At 39.1% G+C, this 22840-nt stretch overlaps 2 protein-coding genes and 4 long non-coding RNA genes across 9 annotated transcripts; 2 read left to right on the forward strand and 4 right to left on the reverse strand.

Moving 5' to 3' along the window:
• Positions 1-4880: 4880 nt before the first annotated feature.
• On the reverse strand, positions 4881-5483 carry LOC130700170 (uncharacterized). Its single transcript, XR_009003666.2, has 3 exons — positions 5350-5483; positions 5226-5292; positions 4881-5018 (listed from the first exon to the last, which is right to left on the reverse strand). It is a non-coding gene; the product is annotated as an uncharacterized LOC130700170 (long non-coding RNA).
• Positions 5484-5970: 487 nt separating this feature from the next.
• LOC130700315 (uncharacterized) lies at positions 5971-6798 on the forward strand. Its single transcript, XR_009003744.2, has 3 exons — positions 5971-6070; positions 6141-6324; positions 6387-6798. It is a non-coding gene; the product is annotated as an uncharacterized LOC130700315 (long non-coding RNA).
• A 3164-nt stretch (positions 6799-9962) lies between these two features.
• Positions 9963-10379, reverse strand: LOC130700314 (uncharacterized). The gene is made up of 3 exons (XR_009003743.2): positions 10262-10379; positions 10137-10208; positions 9963-10078 (listed from the first exon to the last, which is right to left on the reverse strand). It is a non-coding gene; the product is annotated as an uncharacterized LOC130700314 (long non-coding RNA).
• A 722-nt stretch (positions 10380-11101) lies between these two features.
• LOC130700309 (uncharacterized) lies at positions 11102-14485 on the reverse strand. Of its 4 annotated transcripts, none has more exons than XR_009003734.2 (10): positions 14339-14485; positions 13889-14266; positions 13336-13821; positions 13134-13270; positions 12979-13053; positions 12479-12726; positions 12032-12398; positions 11781-11967; positions 11618-11709; positions 11102-11549 (listed from the first exon to the last, which is right to left on the reverse strand). It is a non-coding gene; the product is annotated as an uncharacterized LOC130700309 (long non-coding RNA). The 4 variants fall into 4 exon arrangements; XR_009003739.1 differs by lacking the exon at positions 11102-11549 and having other exon boundaries at positions 11561-11709; positions 13336-13644; positions 13737-13821; XR_009003736.1 differs by lacking the exon at positions 11102-11549 and having other exon boundaries at positions 11561-11709; positions 13336-13562; positions 13631-13821.
• A 97-nt stretch (positions 14486-14582) lies between these two features.
• Positions 14583-15805, forward strand: LOC130700302 (protein TEX261-like). Its single transcript, XM_057522347.2, has 6 exons — positions 14583-14750; positions 14893-14972; positions 15048-15201; positions 15299-15366; positions 15433-15544; positions 15612-15805. The coding sequence occupies exons 1-6, from the start codon at positions 14681-14683 to the stop codon at positions 15728-15730; spliced, it is 603 nt and encodes a 200-aa protein (XP_057378330.1). The 5' UTR covers positions 14583-14680; the 3' UTR covers positions 15731-15805.
• Positions 15806-15890: 85 nt separating this feature from the next.
• LOC130700306 (attractin-like protein 1) lies at positions 15891-22173 on the reverse strand. The gene is made up of 23 exons (XM_059496640.1): positions 21682-22173; positions 21506-21601; positions 21280-21408; positions 21006-21199; positions 20750-20935; positions 20612-20691; positions 20269-20518; positions 19904-20199; positions 19689-19833; positions 19379-19627; positions 19055-19310; positions 18915-18987; positions 18432-18524; positions 18127-18363; positions 17838-18069; positions 17700-17774; positions 17268-17632; positions 17043-17201; positions 16844-16974; positions 16642-16769; positions 16417-16580; positions 16234-16348; positions 15891-16104 (listed from the first exon to the last, which is right to left on the reverse strand). Exons 1-23 carry the CDS (start codon positions 22056-22058, stop codon positions 15974-15976), a joined length of 4161 nt encoding a protein of 1386 aa, XP_059352623.1. The 5' UTR covers positions 22059-22173; the 3' UTR covers positions 15891-15973.
• Positions 22174-22840: the final 667 nt, after the last annotated feature.

The raw sequence follows: 22840 nt of genomic DNA on the forward strand, positions 1-22840 counted from the left end.
GGTTGTAGCTAAAAAGCAAGCCGTAAAAATTTTAGAAAACCCCGTCAGGCTTATTATATTATCGGGCTTATTTTCAAACCCTACATTTCGACGAAAATAGTATGTCTCTTGAAATTCTGTAACAATTTACACGTTATACTCAAAATGAAACGCTGAGTTACCAAAATTATTCATTTGCTCGTCAAAGCAGCTTTTTTTTTTTAATATATTGAATATCATTATACGGTGTTTGCACCAGCGCGCTGTACCGTGCTGGCGCGTCAACATTAGGTTGAGAAAAATCGGGCTTATTTTGTCGAGCTTATTTTGTCCGGCTTATTTTTAAGCCTAACTTCTTGAATACCGGGAGCTGTTGAGTGAGATAAAACTTGATTCCTTACCAATAGATGGCTATACTGTTTGGTGGGTCGTCTGCGGTATAAATTCAAGGTTTATCATATGTAAGCTTGCAGCATATTTATTATGCTGCATGTAATCGTAGTTTTCTAATTTTTAAGTGATGGCATTCGCGTTACATTTTAGCCAAGGCCTCGTCTACAATGGGATGAATTTTTCGCAGAATAAGCATCTCCTAGAGCTATATGTTGGAGTATCATTCTGATGGTAAAATATCTATTCAATTTTAAATAACTTTTAATTTCCTACTCTGTATTTGCAGTGATGTAACAGTACTGGTTGGTGGGGTAATCTAGGGACAAACCTTATCCATTTTCCCATCCAATCTGCGAGACAACTTTGATTGTTTATTATAATTAGAACAGGAATGCATAAAGAAGGAAATGTTCACATTTTCCTTAGTGAAGTTTTCTCTCATTGTCAAAAATCGAAATATTTGGTTAAAGCTAATCTGATGATATTCAGTTGCAGTAATTGGATCTTGTTTCTCTTTTCATGAAGGGTGTTTTGTCTTTCCAGCAATCGCAGATGCCACCAAAGATTATGGATTTTCTATCAATGGCTGCCACTCTGCCAAAGACGTCTCCCTAAACAATTCGGTATTTAATTGATGGTTGAGGAATCATGAGTTAATTAACTAGAATATCCTTTGTTACAGAAAAGAAAGTTCCAAATGCCAAGCCCATAGAGATGGTATACATATTGTCAATTGAAAACTGTCTGTATCGTGAAAAGGATATGGATATTTTGGTCCAGCCCTCACTCGTGGTGTGTTCAAAGTGAACAGCATGGTAATGTTCACATTGAAAATGTAATCCACATCTCCTATGTTATGGTATTTGTATCTTTCAAATTGAACCACAAAGATAGGTTTCTCATCTTTTCTGTGGCCCCGTTTTACCTTGATCTGAATTTTCTTTTTCATTCCAGGTTTCATGATGAAATTTTGCAGCTACCCGTAAAAGATGCCCAGCAGTTACATTTCCCTGTTTTAGAAATAGAAGACGAAAAGAGAGGCTAGATTTTTGAAGACCGCTACTCACACTACACGGTTATTTGCTGATTCATCCTGAATAGCAAACATTTCTATTTTCATAAGTTAAAGTGCATATCTGGGCTCCCTTGTTTTCTGTGGCCCCGTTTCCCCTAGATTTGTAATAAGCCCGTAGGGGGTCATGCCCCTACTGTGATCAGCAGTAAAGGTTGTGAGTGCGCTGTCCGGAAAGGGGACGTGGGGGTCCCCCTGGCTCGATGATATCTTTTGGAGGGCCTTGGGGCTACTCACAAATCCGAATTAACGGTTAATCGCTCACTTAAAAACTTGTCCGAACATCACTCTTCATCCTTTTCCGGCTTCTCTTAGCCACGCACCGGGTAATCTCCCCGGTGAGTCAACTAAGGTTGGGGGAGACTCTGAGTCTCCTCCTACCTTAGTTGACAAAAAAAATTTTTACATCAATAAAAAAAATTTTAAAAAATTTTGAATTTTTTCTAGTCCTATTTTTTTTCCTCAGGTATCACTTTTTCCCATTATACTACACTTGCATTACCACACTGGGATTCGAACCTCAGACAACTGACATCACAGTCCAGCGCTCCACCACTGAGCCATTAGGTACTGTACATGTATTATTCTACATACGAAAGCATATGTACGTATACAGTTGAAACAAGGACTTTTAGGAAGAAATTATCAAGTTTGTAACGCTGTAGATGGCTTAACGGTAAAGCATCGGACTGGTATGTCGGTGGTCTAGGGTTCGATTCCCAAAACAGTTGATAGATATGATGATATAAATACAAACAAAAATCATGTGAAAATAAAGCATTTTATTGTCCCTCCATCCACCCTCAAATCCACCACTAATATTTACATTTTAAAATACAATACAATACAATACAATACATACATACATACATAACTAACTAACAGGCTGGCTGCCACGCCACTACATCTACATTAGCTACGTCGCTATCGGAAGGATAGCGACCAAGGGGGACTTGCCCGCTGACAAGTCCGGGCTGATGTAGTGGTGGAGACCGTTGTGGAAACGCACATCCCGGGTCTCCACCACACATCGACAAAAGGGAGTCCCTACGGGTGCGTTGCCTAATAAGCCTTACGGCCAATCTTGGGCAGAGGCAACTGCTCCACCTCATGGCAGATAGGCCATGAGGCAGAGCAGCGCGGCCCGTCCCTATACAGCTTTAAAAAAAGGGGATCAATATGGCGTGGCAGCCAGCATGTTAATTAGCACAACAAATTAAACACTACAAGATACAAAGATACCATAAAGAACAGGCGATGACGTGGCGACTACGAGGCGACGGGCGAGGCGAAGACGGGGCGACGGGCGAGGCGAAGACGGGGCGACGGGCGAGGCGAAGACGGGGCGACGGGCGAGGCGAAGACGGGGCGACGGGCGAGGCGAAGACGGGGCGACGGGCGAGGCGAAGACGGGGCGACGGGCGAGGCGAAGACGGGGCGACGGGCGAGGCGAAGACGGGGCGACGGGCGAGGCGAAGACGGGGCGACGGGCGAGGCGAAGACGGGGCGACGGGGCGACGGGCGAGGCGAAGACGGGGCGACGGGCGAGGCGAAGACGGGGCGACGGGCGAGGCGAGGACGGGGCGACGGGCGAGGCAAAGGTGGGGCGACGGACGGGGCGAAAAGCCTGGTGAAGAGGGCTGAATAATGTAAATGACAAATATGAAAAAAAAATGTGTCACTACATGTGGAATATAAAATTATTGGTGTCAATATAACAGAGACGGTAATTTACCTACACTGTTGCCTGAATTCTGCAAAACCTGTAGGGCTCGTAATTTTGCTGTAGAAGGTAAAGGCCTGGCAGACCTACAATAGGATATGGAATTTAAAGAAAGGCAATACTAGATAAGCCTCAAACTTAAAATACCAAAAGGGATTGGTTTTCATGTCCATGTCTACCTGTGTTGGTTAAGCGTTGGAAACCAAACAAAGAGGTACACAATCCATTTATCAGATTAAAATTGATTCTGATGACTAGGCAAAGGGGTAGTTGAATTGGACAGTGGTGTGGTGATTCAAGGAATGCACATCGCTGGTGATCTTCTTCTTGGTTAGCATTCTTTCCATTATAAGTTTCACAAGCTAGATCTTGAAGTCAGAATCATGCCAAATGGTATACTAATGGCCACATACAAGTTAAATACCTCTAAATTGAGCAATAGAGTAGCACGATGAATGCTAACACCATAGTTTTTTAACAGAGCAATCTTTGACTGTTTGGAATTGGCACTTCACTTCCGAAAACTAAGACAGGGAGTAAAACACTTGATAGATGTTAGTTTTATATAGCTCTCCACTCGGTTCTAACATTTTTAACAAAAACTTTCAAACACAGGTTTCAATGCTCACACCACTGTCACAGGTAATCAAAACACCATTTTAGAAGCGCGCCAGCGACATCTAGTTTCTTTGTTTACAACCAAAATAAAAGCGCAACAAAAAGGATTTAGGGAACAATTGTTTATTCAAAAACCAATGTATTCCCATGAAAATACATGAATTGGAACGGAAATTTCAAAAGAGTGTCAACTGCGTCTTTTTACAAGCGAACCTGATCAACATCAAACTGTAGTTTTAGGATAAACTGATTTTACATGTTTTTGTTTAAAATGGTACTTTCCACATCTTGCCAGCTGTTTGTCGTATGAATAGTCACACGCACGCACCAAGTTGTTTTTGTGCCTCGCCGGTTAAAAAATGAAAATACGAAATTACAATGTTTAAGAAATAAAGGTATTACTAGGAAATCAAATGGTGGCTATCTAATATGATTAAAAATCAGGAAACAGTAATTTTCATGTAGAAAATAACGATTCGATATTGCGTATCCCTGTGTGCCCTTTGCGCTAATACCCATTTAACGACAAACATGACAAGAAATGAACGACATTAGTTTTTTGCGCCAGTCCCCACAATCAAACGGTTGAATGTAAGAAGTATGGAACACGCTGAAAATAGCCCAGAGAAAACAGCGGATTATCTATTTTCCCTGTAAAAGCTTCCCATGCGACATGCTGCCCAAAAGCGATTTTGAGAAATAAATGACGAGTAAGAAACAACACATTGCCTAAGGACGAATGGTAATCAGCTAAGAAGCGTTAGTTTTACCATTAACATGAATCATCGGCACCATCGAAATGACACGTTCCATCGAATAAACACATTGTCTAAAGAAGAACGGTAATCGAGTAAATCCTTCATTCAGTCTTACCATGAACGAGAATCATCGGCGCAACCAACCTTGATGCAGCGAAGACGCTATGACAAACGTGAAAATACAACGGCAGTAGATGCAATGCAGATCAATATCTGGGATTGCTTAGGTGAAGAAATTTCTGAAATGCTGGTGAAGATCTTTGAATGTGGTGCCCATAAAACATATTACCTTTTGAAAGACAATTTCCTTAGATCTACGGCAAAATCAAAACCTCTGCCAGCCCTTGTGGACCCACTACTTTGTGGCTGCTGGTGCATTTTTCACGGAACTTCAACTTTGTTCACGAGTTGTAACTGCTGCAAGTACTAGCTGTAATTGTTCTGCTGTAATGGAAGTCCATCAACATTAAGTAACCTGGACAGAAAAATTCAAGTCGGAACAAAACAGTCTATTACTTATATTATAGAAGCCCAAACAAAGATGAATGTTTAATGTCAAGACTACAATCTTAGTCTTTCGAAGACAACATAAGTAATCAATTATTAGTATCATCACTTTATTCACAAGTCAGTAAGCACACATTACTGTGGACAATTGGAAATTGAAAAACATAATACATACCTACCAAGGTGAATCGAAATTCCGATTACATTCCTGATCCATGTGATACACGACACTTCTAGTTTTTCTGATAAAATTAAATCATGTCAAAACGTTAAATTGTTGTGCATATTGTTTATATTACCTCTCATTAGCGTATCTTGAATAGCGTTGAAGTATGAATAAATTTAATGCCGAAAATCGCAAAACCACGATGTCAAGGAGTATAATCTAGCGAGGAAGGCAAACAGGACCCTGCTCGCGTTTAACAAACCTAGAAATGTCTGACAAGAATAAAAATTAAACGGATTGACATATTGCCATACCAATATGGCAATCCGTTTTACACAAAGAAAAAAAAAAAATGTCGGAAAAACAAAATAAAATCGCCCTTTTTTCTTTTTTTCCGACACGTAGCCATCTACCGCTCAGACTCGTTATTACTGGCGTAGGCAATTTCAGTCCATTGTATCCCATTAGCAGTTAATTGAGTAGCGTGGCTGGAGGAACAATTGAAAAATGGATAAGATAATAAAACAAAAAAATGGTAAGTATAAACATTATTATATTGGTTTTCAATTATTAATTATTGTTTATTAGATCAAATTATGAAGCTGCAGGCCCAGTTATTGGAACAACACAAAATATTAGATAACAAAGCTAAGGATCGTAGGCCTAACACGTAATGATTCTATTTATTTGCTTTTATTCATTCGTGTTTTGTAGCTCAAATTTTGAGTCTACAAGCTCAGCTAGGGGAAAAGAACAAATTGGAATGGAACAGTTTCCAAACAGTGAAGGAGGTTTTTCCAAACTCATCCCTAACTGAACATGAGGATGAATTGGCAATAGGCGAACACAGTCAGGTACCTAAACTTTTCAAATAAGAATTCAAAATAAGTATAGAATTTTAACAAACAATTATTTATTGCTGAGTTATTCAGTCTACCACCTGACAGTGTGTTAAAGTTAAATTCTGTTAGTGCTGCACTAAAAGAATTGTTAGTAATAAGTCCATGCAGCGAAGGAATTGAACAATTGTGGGACCGTATTTGGGCTGAAAATGGGTGTGGTATGGAAACCCAGAAATAGCATGAGTTCAACATAAAACATGAATTAGGTACTTTTCGGTTTTTTGTCTATCGAAACAGTATTTTTAATGCTATTATTTTGCATTCACAGAATTCTAGTGGGGGATCAAGTCAAGTCTAGAAGTGTTACAGGATGGAAGAGTGAGCCTACAGTTGAAAAACACTGAAAGTGCATTACCATTAAGGTATGAGGTAAAGTAATAGAGTATGCAAATTGCCTAATGAGAAGTACCATCTTGTGTTAATGAATCCAGTACAACAGCAATCCTTTATAGTTCTGTCACAGCTAGAAGCCTCAAATAATTCTGCTTCTCTGTCTAAAGAACAACTTGTCCTTTACGTTCAGAGTGTTGGGGAAACTGGGTACTTAAATGGCCCTAAAGATGTTTTAATTTTGCTGCTATTGCAGAGATGAACATCATACATGGACTCTTTAGGTATGAAAGGATTTTTCTTCAAATAATTTTGAATTTATGACGAAGAATTTCTCCTCCTTTTTGCCAACCAGGTCTTATCTACCAAAAAAAATTTTATCCAATAGGAAAGGATTTTCATGTAATGGGAACACAACTATCAACAATGCAACATTCTACAGGTGCTAGTTTATCATTCAAGAGCCTTATACAATGAAGTTAATCTGCAATTTGTATGTCCTTTCCTAAGCTTCCACCAGAAGTTGAATCTATGAGTCATGTAAGTTCCATGATCAACAATTGATGTGTTTAACTGTGTTGTTTTTCTTTTCTCAATATAGGTTAATAGTAACATTGGATCTGAAAAGATTCTTGGTTGGGGCAAGACACTGAATAAATTGTATTGATTGGATGGATGACATGACATTGCTATACTTAATTCGGATTCCCCAGACGGTATTTGATATTAAAAAAATTGAAGTGCATATCTGGGCTCCCTTCTTTTCTGAAGCCCCGTTTCCCCTTGACTCATAATAAGCCCGTAGGGGGTCATGCCCCTACTGTACGGTATATATAAAAACAACATATACCGAGGTTTGGAGGGCTCTGGCCGGAAAGGGGACGTGGGGTGCCGCTTCGTCCGATGATGTGTTCACGGAGGGTGACGTGGCTGCCCACAAATCCGAACTAAAGGTTAATCGCTCCTGTAAAAATGTTCCAAATCTTCAGCTCTTCTTCCGGCTTCTCTTAGCCAATCACCGGGTAATCTCCCCGGTGGGTCAACAAGGCAGTGTCTCCCCCTGCCTGGGTTGACGGCAACTTTTGAAAGGGCTATTGTGCCTTTTTAAAGTTGCAAAAATGATTGTAACGTGCAGAGAATTGTTAATAAAATTTTTTTTATGAAATATTTTTTGCAAAATTCGTTTCTTTCATTGTCTGTATTCGCTGTGTTCACACGTTACACTTTTTATATTTAGCTTGCTTAATTCACCTTTATTGTTTTTGTCACCTTTGATAGTAAGCATTGTTTCCATTGGTTTATCGTTTATCTGTAAGTATTATTTATTACACTCTTTAAATTCTTCAACTTAGATTTAAGGAACAATCTGGATATTTTGTGAAGTAATTTTCGTATTTTGTTTTACTCGTATGGGAACCGATCCCCAGACATTCAGCGTGCAACGCCGATGCTCTAACATTGAGCCACGAGATTTATCTAAATATTTTATTATCGCATATCATATGTTATCGTCTACGATGTTTATGCAGTCTTTCAAAATTATATGTTTATCTTCTATTATTTTCAAAAGGTGTATAGCTCTGTGGTAGAGCCTTTAGCTGCGATACTTGTTACCCTTGGTTCAAACCCTCAGTATATGTGTAAAAATGAAGAAGAATAAATATAGAAGAGCATATTGCAGAATTGCATTTCAGTTTTATTCTAAGTGTAAATGCAAGTCCACAAGTGACTAGAAAAAAAAGCCTACTTAAAATCATATTATTCGTGGCTCATTGGTAGAGCATCGGCGAGGTATGCCGAACATCCAGGGTTCGATCCCTGGATAATAATAGAATGCTTACAGATAAACGATAAACCAATACCCGTCACCCCAAAAAAAAATTGATGAATGCAATGTGTGAACAAAGCTAACACAGACAACGAAAGAAACGAATTTTGCAAAAATTATTTTATAAAAAAAATTTTATTGACAATTCTCTGCACATTACAATCATTTTTGCAACTTTAAAAAGGCACAATAGCCCTTTCAAAAGTTGCCGTCAACCCAGGCAGGGGGAGACACTGCCTTGTTGACCCACCGGGGAGATTACCCGGTGATTGGCTAAGAGAAGCCGGAAGAAGAGCTGAAGATTTGGAACATTTTTACAGGAGCGATTAACCTTTAGTTCGGATTTGTGGGCAGCCACGTCACCCTCCGTGAACACATCATCGGACGAAGCGGCACCCCACGTCCCCTTTCCGGCCAGAGCCCTCCAAACCTCGGTATATGTTGTTTTTATATATACCGTACAGTAGGGGCATGACCCCCTACGGGCTTATTATGAGTCAAGGGGAAACGGGGCTTCAGAAAAGAAGGGAGCCCAGATATGCACTTCAATTTTTTTAATATCAAATACCGTCTGGGGAATCCGAATTAAGTATAGCAATGTCATGTCATCCATCCAATCAATACAATTTATTCAGTGTCTTGCCCCAACCAAGAATCTTTTCAGATCCAATGTTACTATTAACCTATATTGAGAAAAGAAAAACAACACAGTTAAACACATCAATTGTTGATCATGGAACTTACATGACTCATAGATTCAACTTCTGGTGGAAGCTTGGGAAAGGACATACAAATTGCAGATTAACTTCATTGTATAAGGCTCTTGAATGATAAACTAGCACCTGTAGAATGTTGCATTGTTGATAGTTGTGTTCCCATTACATGAAAATCCTTTCCTATTGGATAAAATTTTTTTTGGTAGATAAGACCTGGTTGGCAAAAAGGAGGAGAAATTCTTCGTCATAAATTCAAAATTATTTGAAGAAAAATCCTTTCATACCTAAAGAGTCCATGTATGATGTTCATCTCTGCAATAGCAGCAAAATTAAAACATCTTTAGGGCCATTTAAGTACCCAGTTTCCCCAACACTCTGAACGTAAAGGACAAGTTGTTCTTTAGACAGAGAAGCAGAATTATTTGAGGCTTCTAGCTGTGACAGAACTATAAAGGATTGCTGTTGTACTGGATTCATTAACACAAGATGGTACTTCTCATTAGGCAATTTGCATACTCTATTACTTTACCTCATACCTTAATGGTAATGCACTTTCAGTGTTTTTCAACTGTAGGCTCACTCTTCCATCCTGTAACACTTCTAGACTTGACTTGATCCCCCACTAGAATTCTGTGAATGCAAAATAATAGCATTAAAAATACTGTTTCGATAGACAAAAAACCGAAAAGTACCTAATTCATGTTTTATGTTGAACTCATGCTATTTCTGGGTTTCCATACCACACCCATTTTCAGCCCAAATACGGTCCCACAATTGTTCAATTCCTTCGCTGCATGGACTTATTACTAACAATTCTTTTAGTGCAGCACTAACAGAATTTAACTTTAACACACTGTCAGGTGGTAGACTGAATAACTAAGCAATAAATAATTGTTTGTTAAAATTCTATACTTATTTTGAATTCTTATTTGAAAAGTTTAGGTACCTGACTGTGTTCGCCTATTGCCAATTCATCCTCATGTTCAGTTAGGGATGAGTTTGGAAAAACCTCCTTCACTGTTTGGAAACTGTTCCATTCCAATTTGTTCTTTTCCCCTAGCTGAGCTTGTAGACTCAAAATTTGAGCTACAAAACACAAATGAATAAAAGCAAATAAATAGAATCATTACGTATAAGCCCTTACCATCCTTAGCTTTGCTGTGATCTAATATTTTGTGTTGTTCCAATAATTGGGCCTGCAGCTTCATAATTTGATCTAATAAACAATAATTAATAATTGAAAACCAATATAATAATGTTTATACTTACCATCCTTTTGTTGTATTATCTTATCCATTTTTCAATTGTTCCTCCAGCCACGCGTTATTCTCTCCATCCACGCTACTGAACTAACTGCGAATGGCATCCAATGGACTGAAATTGCCTACGCCAGTAATAACGAGTCTGAGCGGTAGATGGCTACGTGTCGGAAAAAAAAAAAGTGTGATTTTTTTTTTTTTGGCGAAATTTTTTTTTTTTTTTGTGTAAAACGGATTGCCATATACCAACTCACTAATTTTTTCGGTAATCTGATACTGCCATCTAGCGTCAAAGATTTCGTCGAATTCCAAGCCAAGAAAATAATAACAAAATTTTGGTCATGTTCCGTCATCTAGGTGTCGAGAAAACAAACAAACTTGGCAAAGCATTCGGGCTGTTGCAACTTTCACTTCTAATAATTCAAATGCCATAAGGCTCACGTGTAAAAGATATCAATTTTCGTACTCCTTGCCTAATTTAGTTAAAAATACATTATTCCGATTCGGAATTGAACGCTGACCACGAATGTCGGCTTTGTTTTGACACCGGGCTTAACAAAATGGAGAAAAACGAAGAAAATGACCGTGGGAAAATTGCCTCAAAAATCGCCAAAAATTGACCATCGTTGGAAATGCTTTAAAATGACAGAATATACTCAAAATCGAATGCTGATTCCGAGAAAATTGCTATTTTTTTCATAACATCAACCGTTTTAGAAATACACCGAATTGAAAAACGACTGGCGCGCCAGTACCCTACAGCGCTGGCGTGACACATCAAAGTTATTCAATTCGACGGTTAACTTTAGGAAAAAAAATAACATTTTTCTCGGAACCAGCATTCAATTTTGAGTATATTTTATCATTTTCAAGCAATTCCAACGATGGTCAATTTTTGACGGGTTTTGAGGCAATTTTCCCACGGTCATTTTTGTCGTTTTTCTCCACTTTGTTAAGTCCAATGTCCTTTTCGATGAAGCGGAATTCATCTTCAGTAGTTTCTGCACATTACGTTACCAAATGCTACGGTGATGTAAAAGACAGCCGACAAGAAATCACAAACGCTGTGTACCACCTTTCCGCGTGCGGCGTAAAAAAGAGTGCTGAAACAACACCTGCAATCCTTGAGCAATTCGTACAACTCGTATCCGTCAACGGTGCGATGCTCGTAAGCAAATTCGAAGAAGACTGCCTCGTATTTGACAACATTTTGCTGCAATCGAACATTGTATCCGTTAACGATCGAAGCCACTTGAATCACAGTCGATTTCATTTGACAAGTTCGCGTATTCACCTTCCTAATGTCGTTATAAAAAAGCAGAAAATTGTTATATGACACTACTATCAGTTGGGAGCAAACCATCACTTGAGCTTAGAGTAAAGATCCTTCGCGACACGCTTCAGAAGTTGACGGAACAATCAGATATCACCTTGATCCATTTAAGTGCGCCGACTTGTCTACCACGAAAACAGAACCAAAATACAATTGTTTGTTGAGTTTTTAATTAAAAAGATGGACACTCATGTACCTTTCGACTGTTTCTGTAGTCAATCGATAAGATCGGACCCCGTGAGTTTGGGCAACGGATAAACAGAAACGCCGATTACTTTGAGCTCAAGGACACTGTGCTGGTTTAACGAAATGACGATCTCATTTGCATCGCTGACAATCAGATGCAGTCGTGGATTAACCCGTGGTAGCCCTTTGCCAACATCCTTGATAGCCACAAGTAATCGAAACTAGAAGTAACGAAATTAGAAAGCAGCCAAACAAAGATACCATCATTCTGCATGCAATTGTTCACTTCTTCGAGGCAATTTCAGTGTAGCTTTGCCCAACAGAATGGGCTCGTAACGACTGATTTCCGTTTTCAGATGGACACATTCACTTGCTGTAAACGTAAGAATCAAGTCTGCAAAACTCACACAAAACTAGCTGTAAGCCAGCTGAATGAGTTCGAGTCGCTCGCTTCTAGTCACTAAAACGGACGTGTCCCAGTTCTGGCCAGACGGACGGTAGGGCAACGTAACGACGAGACGCGGCAGGCTCTCTTCTGACAAAGTGTCCACCTTATTATCGATCCTACGATAACGGGGTTCCTCATACTGATAGAAGTAGATGTGGTGTACGGGTATCCGATTTGCTCCTTGCATTGAGGAACACCCAAAACAATGCAAAACCACATGATAAAAAAACCAAATAAAGACATGTTATACCTTAAATTACCAAACATGGAAGCTCACGTAGCCGACGAGGTTGTGCTTAATTTTTGTACAGATTGGCAATAACCATGTCAGACGTTGCACCCATATTGTCAATGCCTGATATCGTTTTCTTCAGCAGCAAGTTTACAAGTCTTCGACGTAAAGTTAACCGATAAACGGTTTTAAAGCTCCATACCGAAGATGGTTGCAATCAGCTAGGTAGTGAAATTTCTATTTTCCGATCAAGGAAAAGAAAAATAACACCCTTTCCTGCAAAAAAACAAACAAACGAGTATTTGCATTTGATTCATGAACAAATCTAAATGAATGCCTTGCTCTTTTAAGAATTGATCACATCAAAAATCAAAATTTTCTCACAAAGAATAAGCATTTATAGGTTTTTGATTAACTAGCTTCATACTTGTACAAAAGCCATGGCAAAATTAGTTTAATAGAAAAACATGGTAAAGCACCATCCATAACAGCTTAATAAGAATTTTTCAGAATAAGTCCAGAACTTACCAAGAATCTGAATCCACCACAAGGCAACATCAAGTTTGGTTTTAACTTCAATGAGAAGTGGAAAAAAGCTGAGCACTAACAACGTAAAAATCCCAAGAGAAATAAGATTAGCTGAAGTATCTCTTCTGATTTCCAACAAACTCTTCCAGACTTACTAACTGGTTTACAAGATGGAATCTTCATGACTTGTATGGTTGATTATTTCGTATTACAATTTGTCCACTAATAAAAGAGGTAGTTAATTTTTCCAATTTCGCAGACATGGATTGCCACTGGAGGACAAGGTTAGTTTCTTAGATTTTAAGAGAAATATGATTAGCTGATACATTTCTTCGCCATATTAAAAAAAAAACTTACTAGATCTGTTACTAGTGAAGGGATCTTCACGACCAAAACAACTGAACATTTCGTAATACAATATTTCTCCTCATAAAGAAGGTATTTGACGACAGTACCAGGATGTGCGTTTTTTTTTTTACTGTTTTCCAACAAATGAACATTGAAGCAAAGGATATAACTGGCGACTTCTTTTTGATGTGGTCATGGGCCAATCGATTTTCGGAACTTCGAATATCGGTGGATGCCTAACTTAACATGTGAATCTCCATAAGTTTGTACCATAACTGGGCATAAATTCAACTTTAAGTGTCACCTACAGCACCTAAGCTGCAGAATGTGTGAAGTCTTAGCAGAATTTCAACCAACAAATCAACTGATAATGCTAGGCTTAGCCTTATCCTTTTCTGAGGGGAACACACCACAGTTATGCTTCAAATTTGCAAAGGCCATGAGTGTAGCAAGAATTCTTCAGTAATGCAGTCTCCTTCCACCTGATGAATAAATCTGTCAGGTAAATTAAAAAATACATTAGCTTCTGTTGCTAATAAATTAGAAATTTTTCCAGTTTTACAAATTTAAGCAGTAAAGGATGACCAGAAGAAATAATAGTATATGGATCATGAACCGACCAATCCTCATTGTGTTTGAGCTGTGATCGAATCGGCACAGCCTAAATGCCGTACCCTCTCCTGGCAGCCTTGGAACCCACTTCTGAAATTGAATTTTCTTAATGTAAATGAATTTTTCTATATTTCTGTAAAACCTAACAAAATAAATTAAGAATTTAGGTCCAAGTAAAACTCCTTTAAATGCACATGGCGCTGGAGGCAACGAAGTTTGTGGAAGATCAGTTAACATTTTTCCAATTTAGCAAGCATGGACTGCCATGGGAGGATGAGGTTAGTTTATTCTTCGAGTTTCCGAAAATTATTTCTCAGCTCAATAAAACCTGACAACGAGATATGCATTACTTAAAGTATAAAATTTTTTCCATTTCAACAGAAGTACTCTCAAAACATACAATGAGAGTTGACTCATAGAAACGTTTTCCACAGAACAGTCTAATTAACTGCCGCGATATTAGTCGTTCTACCTTTTTTTCCCTTTAAATGGAGCTATAATAAGCAAAATTTAGTTTCTCAACCACGTGCTACTCACTTGGCGGCCGGCAAAGACAAACATACTTGCTACTTCTTTCTTTTCTGTTGGGTTGTAGCTAAACGGCAAGCCGGAAAATTGTTCTATTTTTACCCTTAGGCTACTTTGAAGCTTAGAAGATGTTTGGTATTTCGTCTGCCATGTCATCATTGGCAAACATAGAATAATCCTTGACGTTGTATTGCTTATAATACACAAGCACAGAATGTGGTTTTTGTTTATCTTGGCGATTCTTTCATCTGTAATTTTGATTTTATGTATCACTCTTGCAATTGGTATGTACTACATTTCCATTTCATTTTATCAGTCACAATAGTCGCATACCTGGTAGTTGGTTTGACAAGCGAGTAGATTCTGTGTTGTGTTTCTCAATGAAAAGTGCCTATGTTAATGTTATTGCAATTCATTTTGGTACAGCTGCTGGGCTATATTTTCTAGCTGAGTTGGTTGAGGAATACACAAGCATTACAAGCAAAATAATACGCTACATGATATGGGTAATAAGTTACAACGACTATCAAGGATTTATATGCTAACTATTCGACTTTTATTTGTTGTCTCATCATTTTCAGGCCAATTTTGTGATTCAGTTTGGACTTGGGATATTTGAATCCTTTCCTATGAGCCTTTTACTTTGCAATATCATTCATCAACTGTCAAACCTATCTATATTGAAAACATTTCCATATTTTGTTTTAACATCCCCATCATTTATCATCTGCTTAGGTATGTTACAAATCTAACTCTGTTTTTTTTGTTTATCTGTTATAAATGCTATAACATGTCATTTACAATGGCTAACTTAATATATTATCACCGATAGTATCTCTTGGATTGAACCACTATTGGGCCTTTGCTTATTTTGGAATGAAGTACTACCCTTTCCTGGAGGTAATGCAATAATATTTTGTGCACATTCATATATCAGGTCACCAATGTCTGCTTCTATATTTATAGGTTTTGGCATACTTCACCATATCTCTATGGATAGTCCCATTTTTATTCTTTGTCAGTCTTTCTGCAAATGAAAATGTACTCCCGACAACATCAGACAGAGGTCAAATTATCAGTAAGTCTCTAATTTGATTAGGTACATATGTTGTACTTCATTATGAATTTTGCATTGCTTTGCTAAGATAATGGAGATGATTTGGTGTCACACTATTTCTCAAATAACAAGAAAAAATATGGCTTACTCTATTTTTTCAACTACATCAAGGACCTCGCATGGATCTCTCCGCGAAAACAATTTTAAAATGTTAAAATGAATGAAATATTTGTATTGATATTAATACCAGAAACAAATACATATTAGGGCGCTTTGTACAAACACGAATTATAAGATGTCATGGGTTACATATAGAGCCAATCATGCACGCTATTGTAGGAATGTTACAATAAAAAGACGATACGGGAGAGACTAAAATAAGCCTGTAAGACTGAAATAAAATTTGTTTCCTTGCAAAGAATAGAGAGTAAGAAGTTTGAAATCATGATTTCACGCGTTCTGAAGCGTAGGCGGAGTTTTGGCTTTGGGTAAACTCCTAGGCATTTCACGGGATTCACTGACGTTGTTCTTTCGACTGGAGTACGAACCTAACGAGACAAGTGTCGAGGCAATAGCTAACCCTGTTTAATACGAAAGGGAAAAACAATTTAAATGACCATTCCCTACGGCAGCAAATCGACCGAAAAAAAAAAAGGACCGACAAAAAAAGGACCGAAAAAAGAGGACCGAAAAAAAAAAATTGCACGTACCCGACTGTCCTGGAGGAGTGTAGGGAAGCGACCCATTTGGAAGCCGTATCAGGAGAGACAACACGGCAGCTTTCTGGTCTGCACAAGGTTCTAAAGCAATAGGACTTGGACGGAACTGTTGGAAAATAGAATGGATACATTAGTGATGTAATTACGTTAACGTTTACTGCGTAAGCGACTTACCCTGCGCCTTCGACGGACGGCATTTGAGGAAATCGCTGCTGTATGGGTAGAAGAAGATGAAGGGGCTGGGGTTACATTGTTACACAAACTTGTTTCAATAATACGCTGATTAATGGAACCACTTTGGGTACCCATTACTGTGACTCCTTGATTTCGACTTTCGGCTAAATTTGTGCCATATATTAGCAGAGAAAAACTTGTGACATAATGGATAAATTCACTCACCTGGTGTACATCTGTTATTAGCGACGGGAACACGGCGAGGAAAATTGGGCGGCACTTGAAGTTCGACAAGTACGTGAGAAAATGGACGAGAAGCCATTTGTTCCATCTCTACAAATAATCTCTGCCGTCTGAAAAGAGAAGACGTAAATCGGCATTTCATAAAAAATCAGTAAATTGGAATCGAAAAGATTATTTTTCTTACCTGCGATACATATCATATTTCTGCTTGATTTTCCATAAAATAGCGGCCATCATTAGCAGAGATATAAAGCAAGCAGAAAAGGTTATAAAAAACTGCTGCAACTCCAATTTTGGATGTTGGCTGAAGGAGACCTACAATTTTTAAAGCAAATTTATAGATGCCATTAAAGATTAAGACGTAGAATGTTTTAGAGCAATACCGTTATCTGAATTGGTGAGCGAAAATCGTAAACGTATACGTAAAACGTAGTATTCTCTTCACTCCCGAAGTGATATTCATTACGTTGGAACCGCGATTTGAAAGTAGTGCAATTGTAATTAACCAAAATGAACTTTTCTTCGTCTATGTCTTCATCCACCTAGCAACGGAAGCCAAAGATGTTACTTGTGATTTGACAACAATACCAAACCCGGATTTAATAAACTACCTTGGCTGATCTGACACTGATATTGAGCTTGGCCAATGAGGAACACTGGACACTGAATTCTAGATCAAGATCAGGTTTGAGAGGTATGTTGCGGAAATTGATCTGCTTTATGTGTCGGTCTTCTTTTTTGGATAGATTAAAAGTAAATTGGAAGTCCAATTGCAGGTCATAGTAACAGGTAGGTAACACAGTCCAGTTCGCCGGTACACCCGAGTTACTGCTAGTATGGGAAGTCATTGTCAGAAGTCCGGGCGAGTAATGATTGGCTAGGTCACATCGTTCACAATGATCCCCAACCACTCCTTTTGTGGTACAAAAGCAACGACCAGTCAGCGGATGGCATTGTGTCCCATGTCCGCTACCTGCAATTCGAATCAGCCCAAACAATTATGTTAATGTCCAGCTTAGCATATCAGAGGTAATCCATACATTGACAAGGAGAACAGGTTCCTCCGTTTACTGGGTTCCCAAAATATCCCGGCGTACAGGATTCACAATGCGGACCTGCGAGGATTCAAAAGATCAATAAGAACAATAACAAACGGGGAAAAATCTGAAATTCATTACCTTCCGTAAGGTGCAGGCAAGGCTGATTGCACTTTTGAGTGCCTTCGATGCATGTACTGTGGCCATTGCACTGACAGGGTGGGCAACTTGTAAAGAACCATTGCTGGGCGGGACAAACAAGTTCCGTACTCAAGTTCAGTACATTCATTACCGGACCGGTGAAACCGCCGGGCATGCAAGTTCCTGTACCCCGATTTGAGCCATCGTCACACCAACCGCAAGCTGGATCTTCCTGGAATACAATTGTGTTAATTTCTGAAGTCCCGCTAATTTAATAATCTTATTAGACCTGGCAATCGGAACAACTGCGATGGGATTTGCACGTGGTCATTTTCGTATAAACACTTGCTCCTAATGGAACGTTTCGTTGTCCTGAAGGGCTCCCCTCTTCAAGTTGAGGGAAGTCCAAATCTCGGCATTTGTTCTCGTGAGTCGTCCACTCGGTGCACAGGCCGTAGGGAAAGGACGGGATGTATGCGTTTTTGTCGACACAACGGTTTTGATTTGAACACCACAAACACGGACCCTATTCGACAATTCAGCAATTAATAAATATAGTCGGTTAATTATTAACAATGCATGAAATCCAAATACCTGTGTGCAGTTTTTGCAATTCGTGCGTAAGCTGCAGGCTGCGTCACACACCTGATCTTCCTTGACATCAACTTTCTCGGTGCGGTTTCCCATCTAACGTCGTTCGACATGCAATTAAATCAAAAACCGCCAATTTAGTTTATGAATCCAAAGCATTGGAATAAACGTGAACGAATCGAAAGTCAAAGTTGAGGTTAGCTATCAGTTAATACAACAAGGATGAAAAGCGGGAATTTCTTTAAACTTTCCTTGACGGTATTTTCACTTTTTAAAGCCAAGGATTTCACGTTTTTTAAAAGGCTTTTACTTATTTAAATAAAAAATGTTTTACCCTTATGGGTAATAAACTAATACTATCGTGCAATATCCTTCTAGGACTTCAAAACTTCCAAAAACAGGAAATGCGATTTGATCGTTCACGCTAGCGCAATAAGGCAAAATTGTTTTAGCAATATGAAAAATACGCAAATGAGAATATGTAACCTTGCGCACATAAGAGTAGCAACGAGCGTCAGGTTCCCAATGGCAATGCGGTTCTGTATGGCACGCCGAACAGCTAAAAAAGCGAATTGACTATGTAAAAAAAACATCAACGGTTTCAACCCGAAAATAACCGAACTTGCCTATGTAGCAGTCTACAAGTATTGGCGACAGCCACTTGGCAGTGTTCGAGTGATGTGATAGCTTTGGTATGAGTCAGCCCTTCTGTACACTTTGCATACTGGCAATTATGACCACACCAGACGCAGTTAAATGTCGTGTGCAAGCAGGTCGGACAACTGGAAATGGATCCACATTGAAGAGTTGCATTGATCGAATATCCTATCGGAGATGCAGAATAGGGCCAATCGGATAGAGAATTCGATGTCTCCGGAAATGCTACAAGACAATAACCGATTTATTATTTATGTTATGGAAACGTGAAGTTAATAAAGAACCTTTATTACCTAAACCCGGACATTTTTCATACCCCTCTTTGGAAATGCTGGCTAAAGGTTCACACTTTTTTGCCGCTTTGTTCCAGACGCATTTTACACCGGGCATGGCAGTAAGACATTGTTCCTTCGTTGCCAGAGATGTGCAAACGCCTACGATGTAAACTAGAACATCGCTCTTCAACCTTCCATCAAACCCGCCAAATATTAGCATCCCGTAAGGAAGCAATGGCTGATGATACTCATCGCTATCATTCAGGTCTGCTTGTACAAATAGGATATTATAGTATCTTTGGAGGAAGTGATATCGAACTTTTATTACCTGATGAAGGGCCAAATGACGCTGCTAAATGACCGTAACGAGAAAGATCGCCACCGACGCTAGTGGCTGCAGGCTGATTAAGTTTGAACCAAGTATCGCACACCGTATCATAGGCGATGAAGTCTGACGAATAACACTTAGCACCCTATGGGTAATCGTGGACAAAACAATCAATTAAAAACATACTCTTAGGGGGAAATGGATGGAAGCCTTACATTGCTGATGGCTGTTTCATTATGCGTGTTTCCTCCATAAACAAGCATTAGACCACCGCTCATAATGGCCGTGTGTAGGTAACGATAGGACCCACTAGACGGATGCACGCGCCAAACCCGATGTGCCGGGTCGTAAGAGTGTAAAGCATCGGTCAACCCATACGCAGAGCTACTTTCCGATTGATAACCACCATAAACGTATATGCGCTTTGTGAGAGGGTCCCATACAGAACTGTGACCATAGCAACCCTGTACCAGAGCTCCCACAGTAGACACAACGGTCCACTGCCGACTATCTGCAATTTTCGACAGAAAAATGGCATATAAAGTTAGGTACAAAACGATTTTCAGCAAGCAAGTCTTACCTATGCTGTACTCTTGCATAATGTTGAGATAACCGAAGACAGGATTGTAGCCAAAAATGACATACATTTTGTCCTTGACCAACACTGCAGAATGGCCAGTAGTTGCTACCGGGCCACACAATCGATGCTGGCACTCTTTGGTTTTACTAGGTGCCACTAGTACCCACTCCTTAGTAGACAGGTCAAGGCTCCATAATTGGGACGAAACGGAACCATCATGCGTAGCGCCTCCATACATATATAAAATGCCCTAGGTAGGGTAACAACAGCCAGGATTTATTTTTGCATCATCCCCTTTGTCAGTAAGATCAAATGCATAACATCTTAGATATGTAATCCAAACCTCATGAATCAAAGTAGTATGGCCGTGACGCAATGTTGGAATGAATAGTCCATTAGTTTCTACACGGGTCCACTCATTACCTAAATTTTTTTTGTATAAAAGTATTACCTTTAATCACCTTAAATATCAATTGCTAACCTGATATATTAAACGCCATAGTTAAGGGTAACTTTAGATCCAGTCCATGACCACCCACAACCCATAAAACGCCCTTCCAGACAGATCCACTGCTTTGAGTACGTGCCAGACGTTCGTCGCGAGTGGCGTTGAATTCCCATACACTAGTCCAAAAGCCCCTGTCACGAGTCTGGTTACAGTCAAGGCCTTTGTTAATAGACAAAAGTATGTTAGGTGACAGGAACTAATGCAAAAGAGCAAACAACCAATGCATTACCTGACCATCCTTCATCACAGATGCAGCTGTGGGTTTCCATATTACAAGAGCCATGTTTGCTGCAGTTATTAGGACAGACTGCATATTGACAACTATGTCCATGGAAATCAGCATCACATGTGCAAGTACTTCCAATGCATACACCATGGCCAGAACATCGTTTCCCTTCCTCGTTAAATGGACATGAATTTATGCTGCAGGATTATCAATAAGAGGAAAAATAAGCAAAATGTGATATTTAGACACACAATAAACTTTTCTCTTTGCTTTTTACCTGTAAGAAATATTAAATCCTGACATATTATATGCCAAATCACTGTAAAAGTATAGCAAGATAGTGTTTGAAGTAGAAGTTATTTGATTTAATTCTTCCACCTTGTAACTACCATACATGGTTAGGCCACTGAATTTGAAAATGGAAACACAGAAACATTTTATTTTAGACAATTTAAGGACAAAACATAGGCACTGATAAAAATTCTAGCACAAAGTTTCTATACCTGTAAACTGCAAGTAAAGGAGCAAAAACAGAATCTCCATCATATACATACAGATGATCCCAGCTACATTCAGTTGCAAACTCGATGAGTTGTAACCTAATATTAATATTGTTACTTAACATGCTTCGAAGGGTGTTAAATTATGGCAGATTAGACACTAAACTTTAAACACTTACGAAATGGTTGCATTTGGTGCAGAACTTTGAACAATCCATGCACATTTTGTATCCAATGAATAATTGCCAGGCCCATCGGAAAGGAAGCCAAAAGGACGATTTAACATAATTTTCCCCCTGCATTGTGGGATTTCTGCCCAAGTGGGTAGAGGTGAGGGTATGTTAAAGAGTTGCTGGTCACTTTGTTCTCCTAATTCCGATTCGCTAACGCAGGTCTGTGTGTGATTGTCACATTGGTAGACTTCTTCAGCATTGGAGGTTTGGATGGTAATCAGTAATACGATAGAGACTAGACACAAAGCTGTTCTAATAGATTTTCTACGGTATTTATAAAATTCTACGGCACTGATAAAGGATGAAAGCAACTCCATGTTCATCCATTCGACTGACAAGTGCGAGATCCTCAGTAACGAAGAACACACGCAGCTCGCAGCAAAACAGTCGTGTCGACAGCCGAACCTGACGGCGTGACGTCACTCTGCTATTGCCTATGGGGCATGAGCATTGGAAGACTCGGTTGAGAGAGTTTGCATACCCCTACCAGCTTGGCCAATCACCGGTATTTTCCCTTTTCTTCTTTTCCTCCTCATTCTTTCTTTCTTTTTCAAACTTCATTTCTTAACAAGCCCCACTTTTGTAAAACCGCCGATTCTTCAGTTTCCAAGGTAAAAGACAAAAATAAATGAGCAGCCAAATGGGTTTTATCCAGACGGGGCTTACAACTTAGAACCAGAGCAGCGAGCACTACCAAGAGAAGGAAGAGTGCAATACCCTAAGGAATGTGCCGTGGGTATGAATTCACGGTAACTTTTCTTTATGGAACTAAGGGAGTGCTGAATTAACCTCACGATTTCAATAATGGTACTCTGTCGTTTGTTCTGTATAATTTAAAACTAATAGCCCTGGTCAGTCACGGATCCTGAAGACATTATGGATAAATTTTCCACTTTTGTTCTAATTTTTAAGGGAAATGTATAAAAATGAATTCAAGTTTATAATCGGAGCAAAAGTTATACCCATCCGGTGTGACAAAACGGCAGATCGTGTCAATTCCCAATAAATACTTTTTACCGAACAATTTATGTGGTAACGGGAAAACCTTAATGAAAAAAAAAAATGCAAATCACTAGTGTGTAGATGCTGGCTGTTTCACAATGAA

The sequence above is a fragment of the Daphnia carinata genome, chromosome 8 (genome assembly GCF_022539665.2).
Source record: "Daphnia carinata strain CSIRO-1 chromosome 8, CSIRO_AGI_Dcar_HiC_V3, whole genome shotgun sequence".
NCBI lineage: Eukaryota > Metazoa > Arthropoda > Branchiopoda > Diplostraca > Daphniidae > Daphnia > Daphnia carinata.

Coding starts and splice junctions, on each gene's coding strand:
- LOC130700306 (XM_059496640.1), bottom strand. CDS start 22,058: ATGAACATGGAGTTGCTTTCATCCTTTATCAGTGCCGTAGAATTTTAT. Junction 18,988..19,054: donor ACTTGTAGACTGCTACATAG/GCAAGTTCGGTT, acceptor TCGCTTTTTTAG/CTGTTCGGCGTGCCATACAG. Junction 16,349..16,416: donor CCGTCCGTCGAAGGCGCAGG/GTAAGTCGCTTA, acceptor ATTTTCCAACAG/TTCCGTCCAAGTCCTATTGC.
- LOC130700302 (XM_057522347.2), top strand. CDS start 14,681: ATGTGGTTTTTGTTTATCTTGGCGATTCTTTCATCTGTAATTTTGATT. Junction 15,202..15,298: donor ATCATTTATCATCTGCTTAG/GTATGTTACAAA, acceptor TATCACCGATAG/TATCTCTTGGATTGAACCAC. Junction 15,545..15,611: donor AGACAGAGGTCAAATTATCA/GTAAGTCTCTAA, acceptor TGCTTTGCTAAG/ATAATGGAGATGATTTGGTG.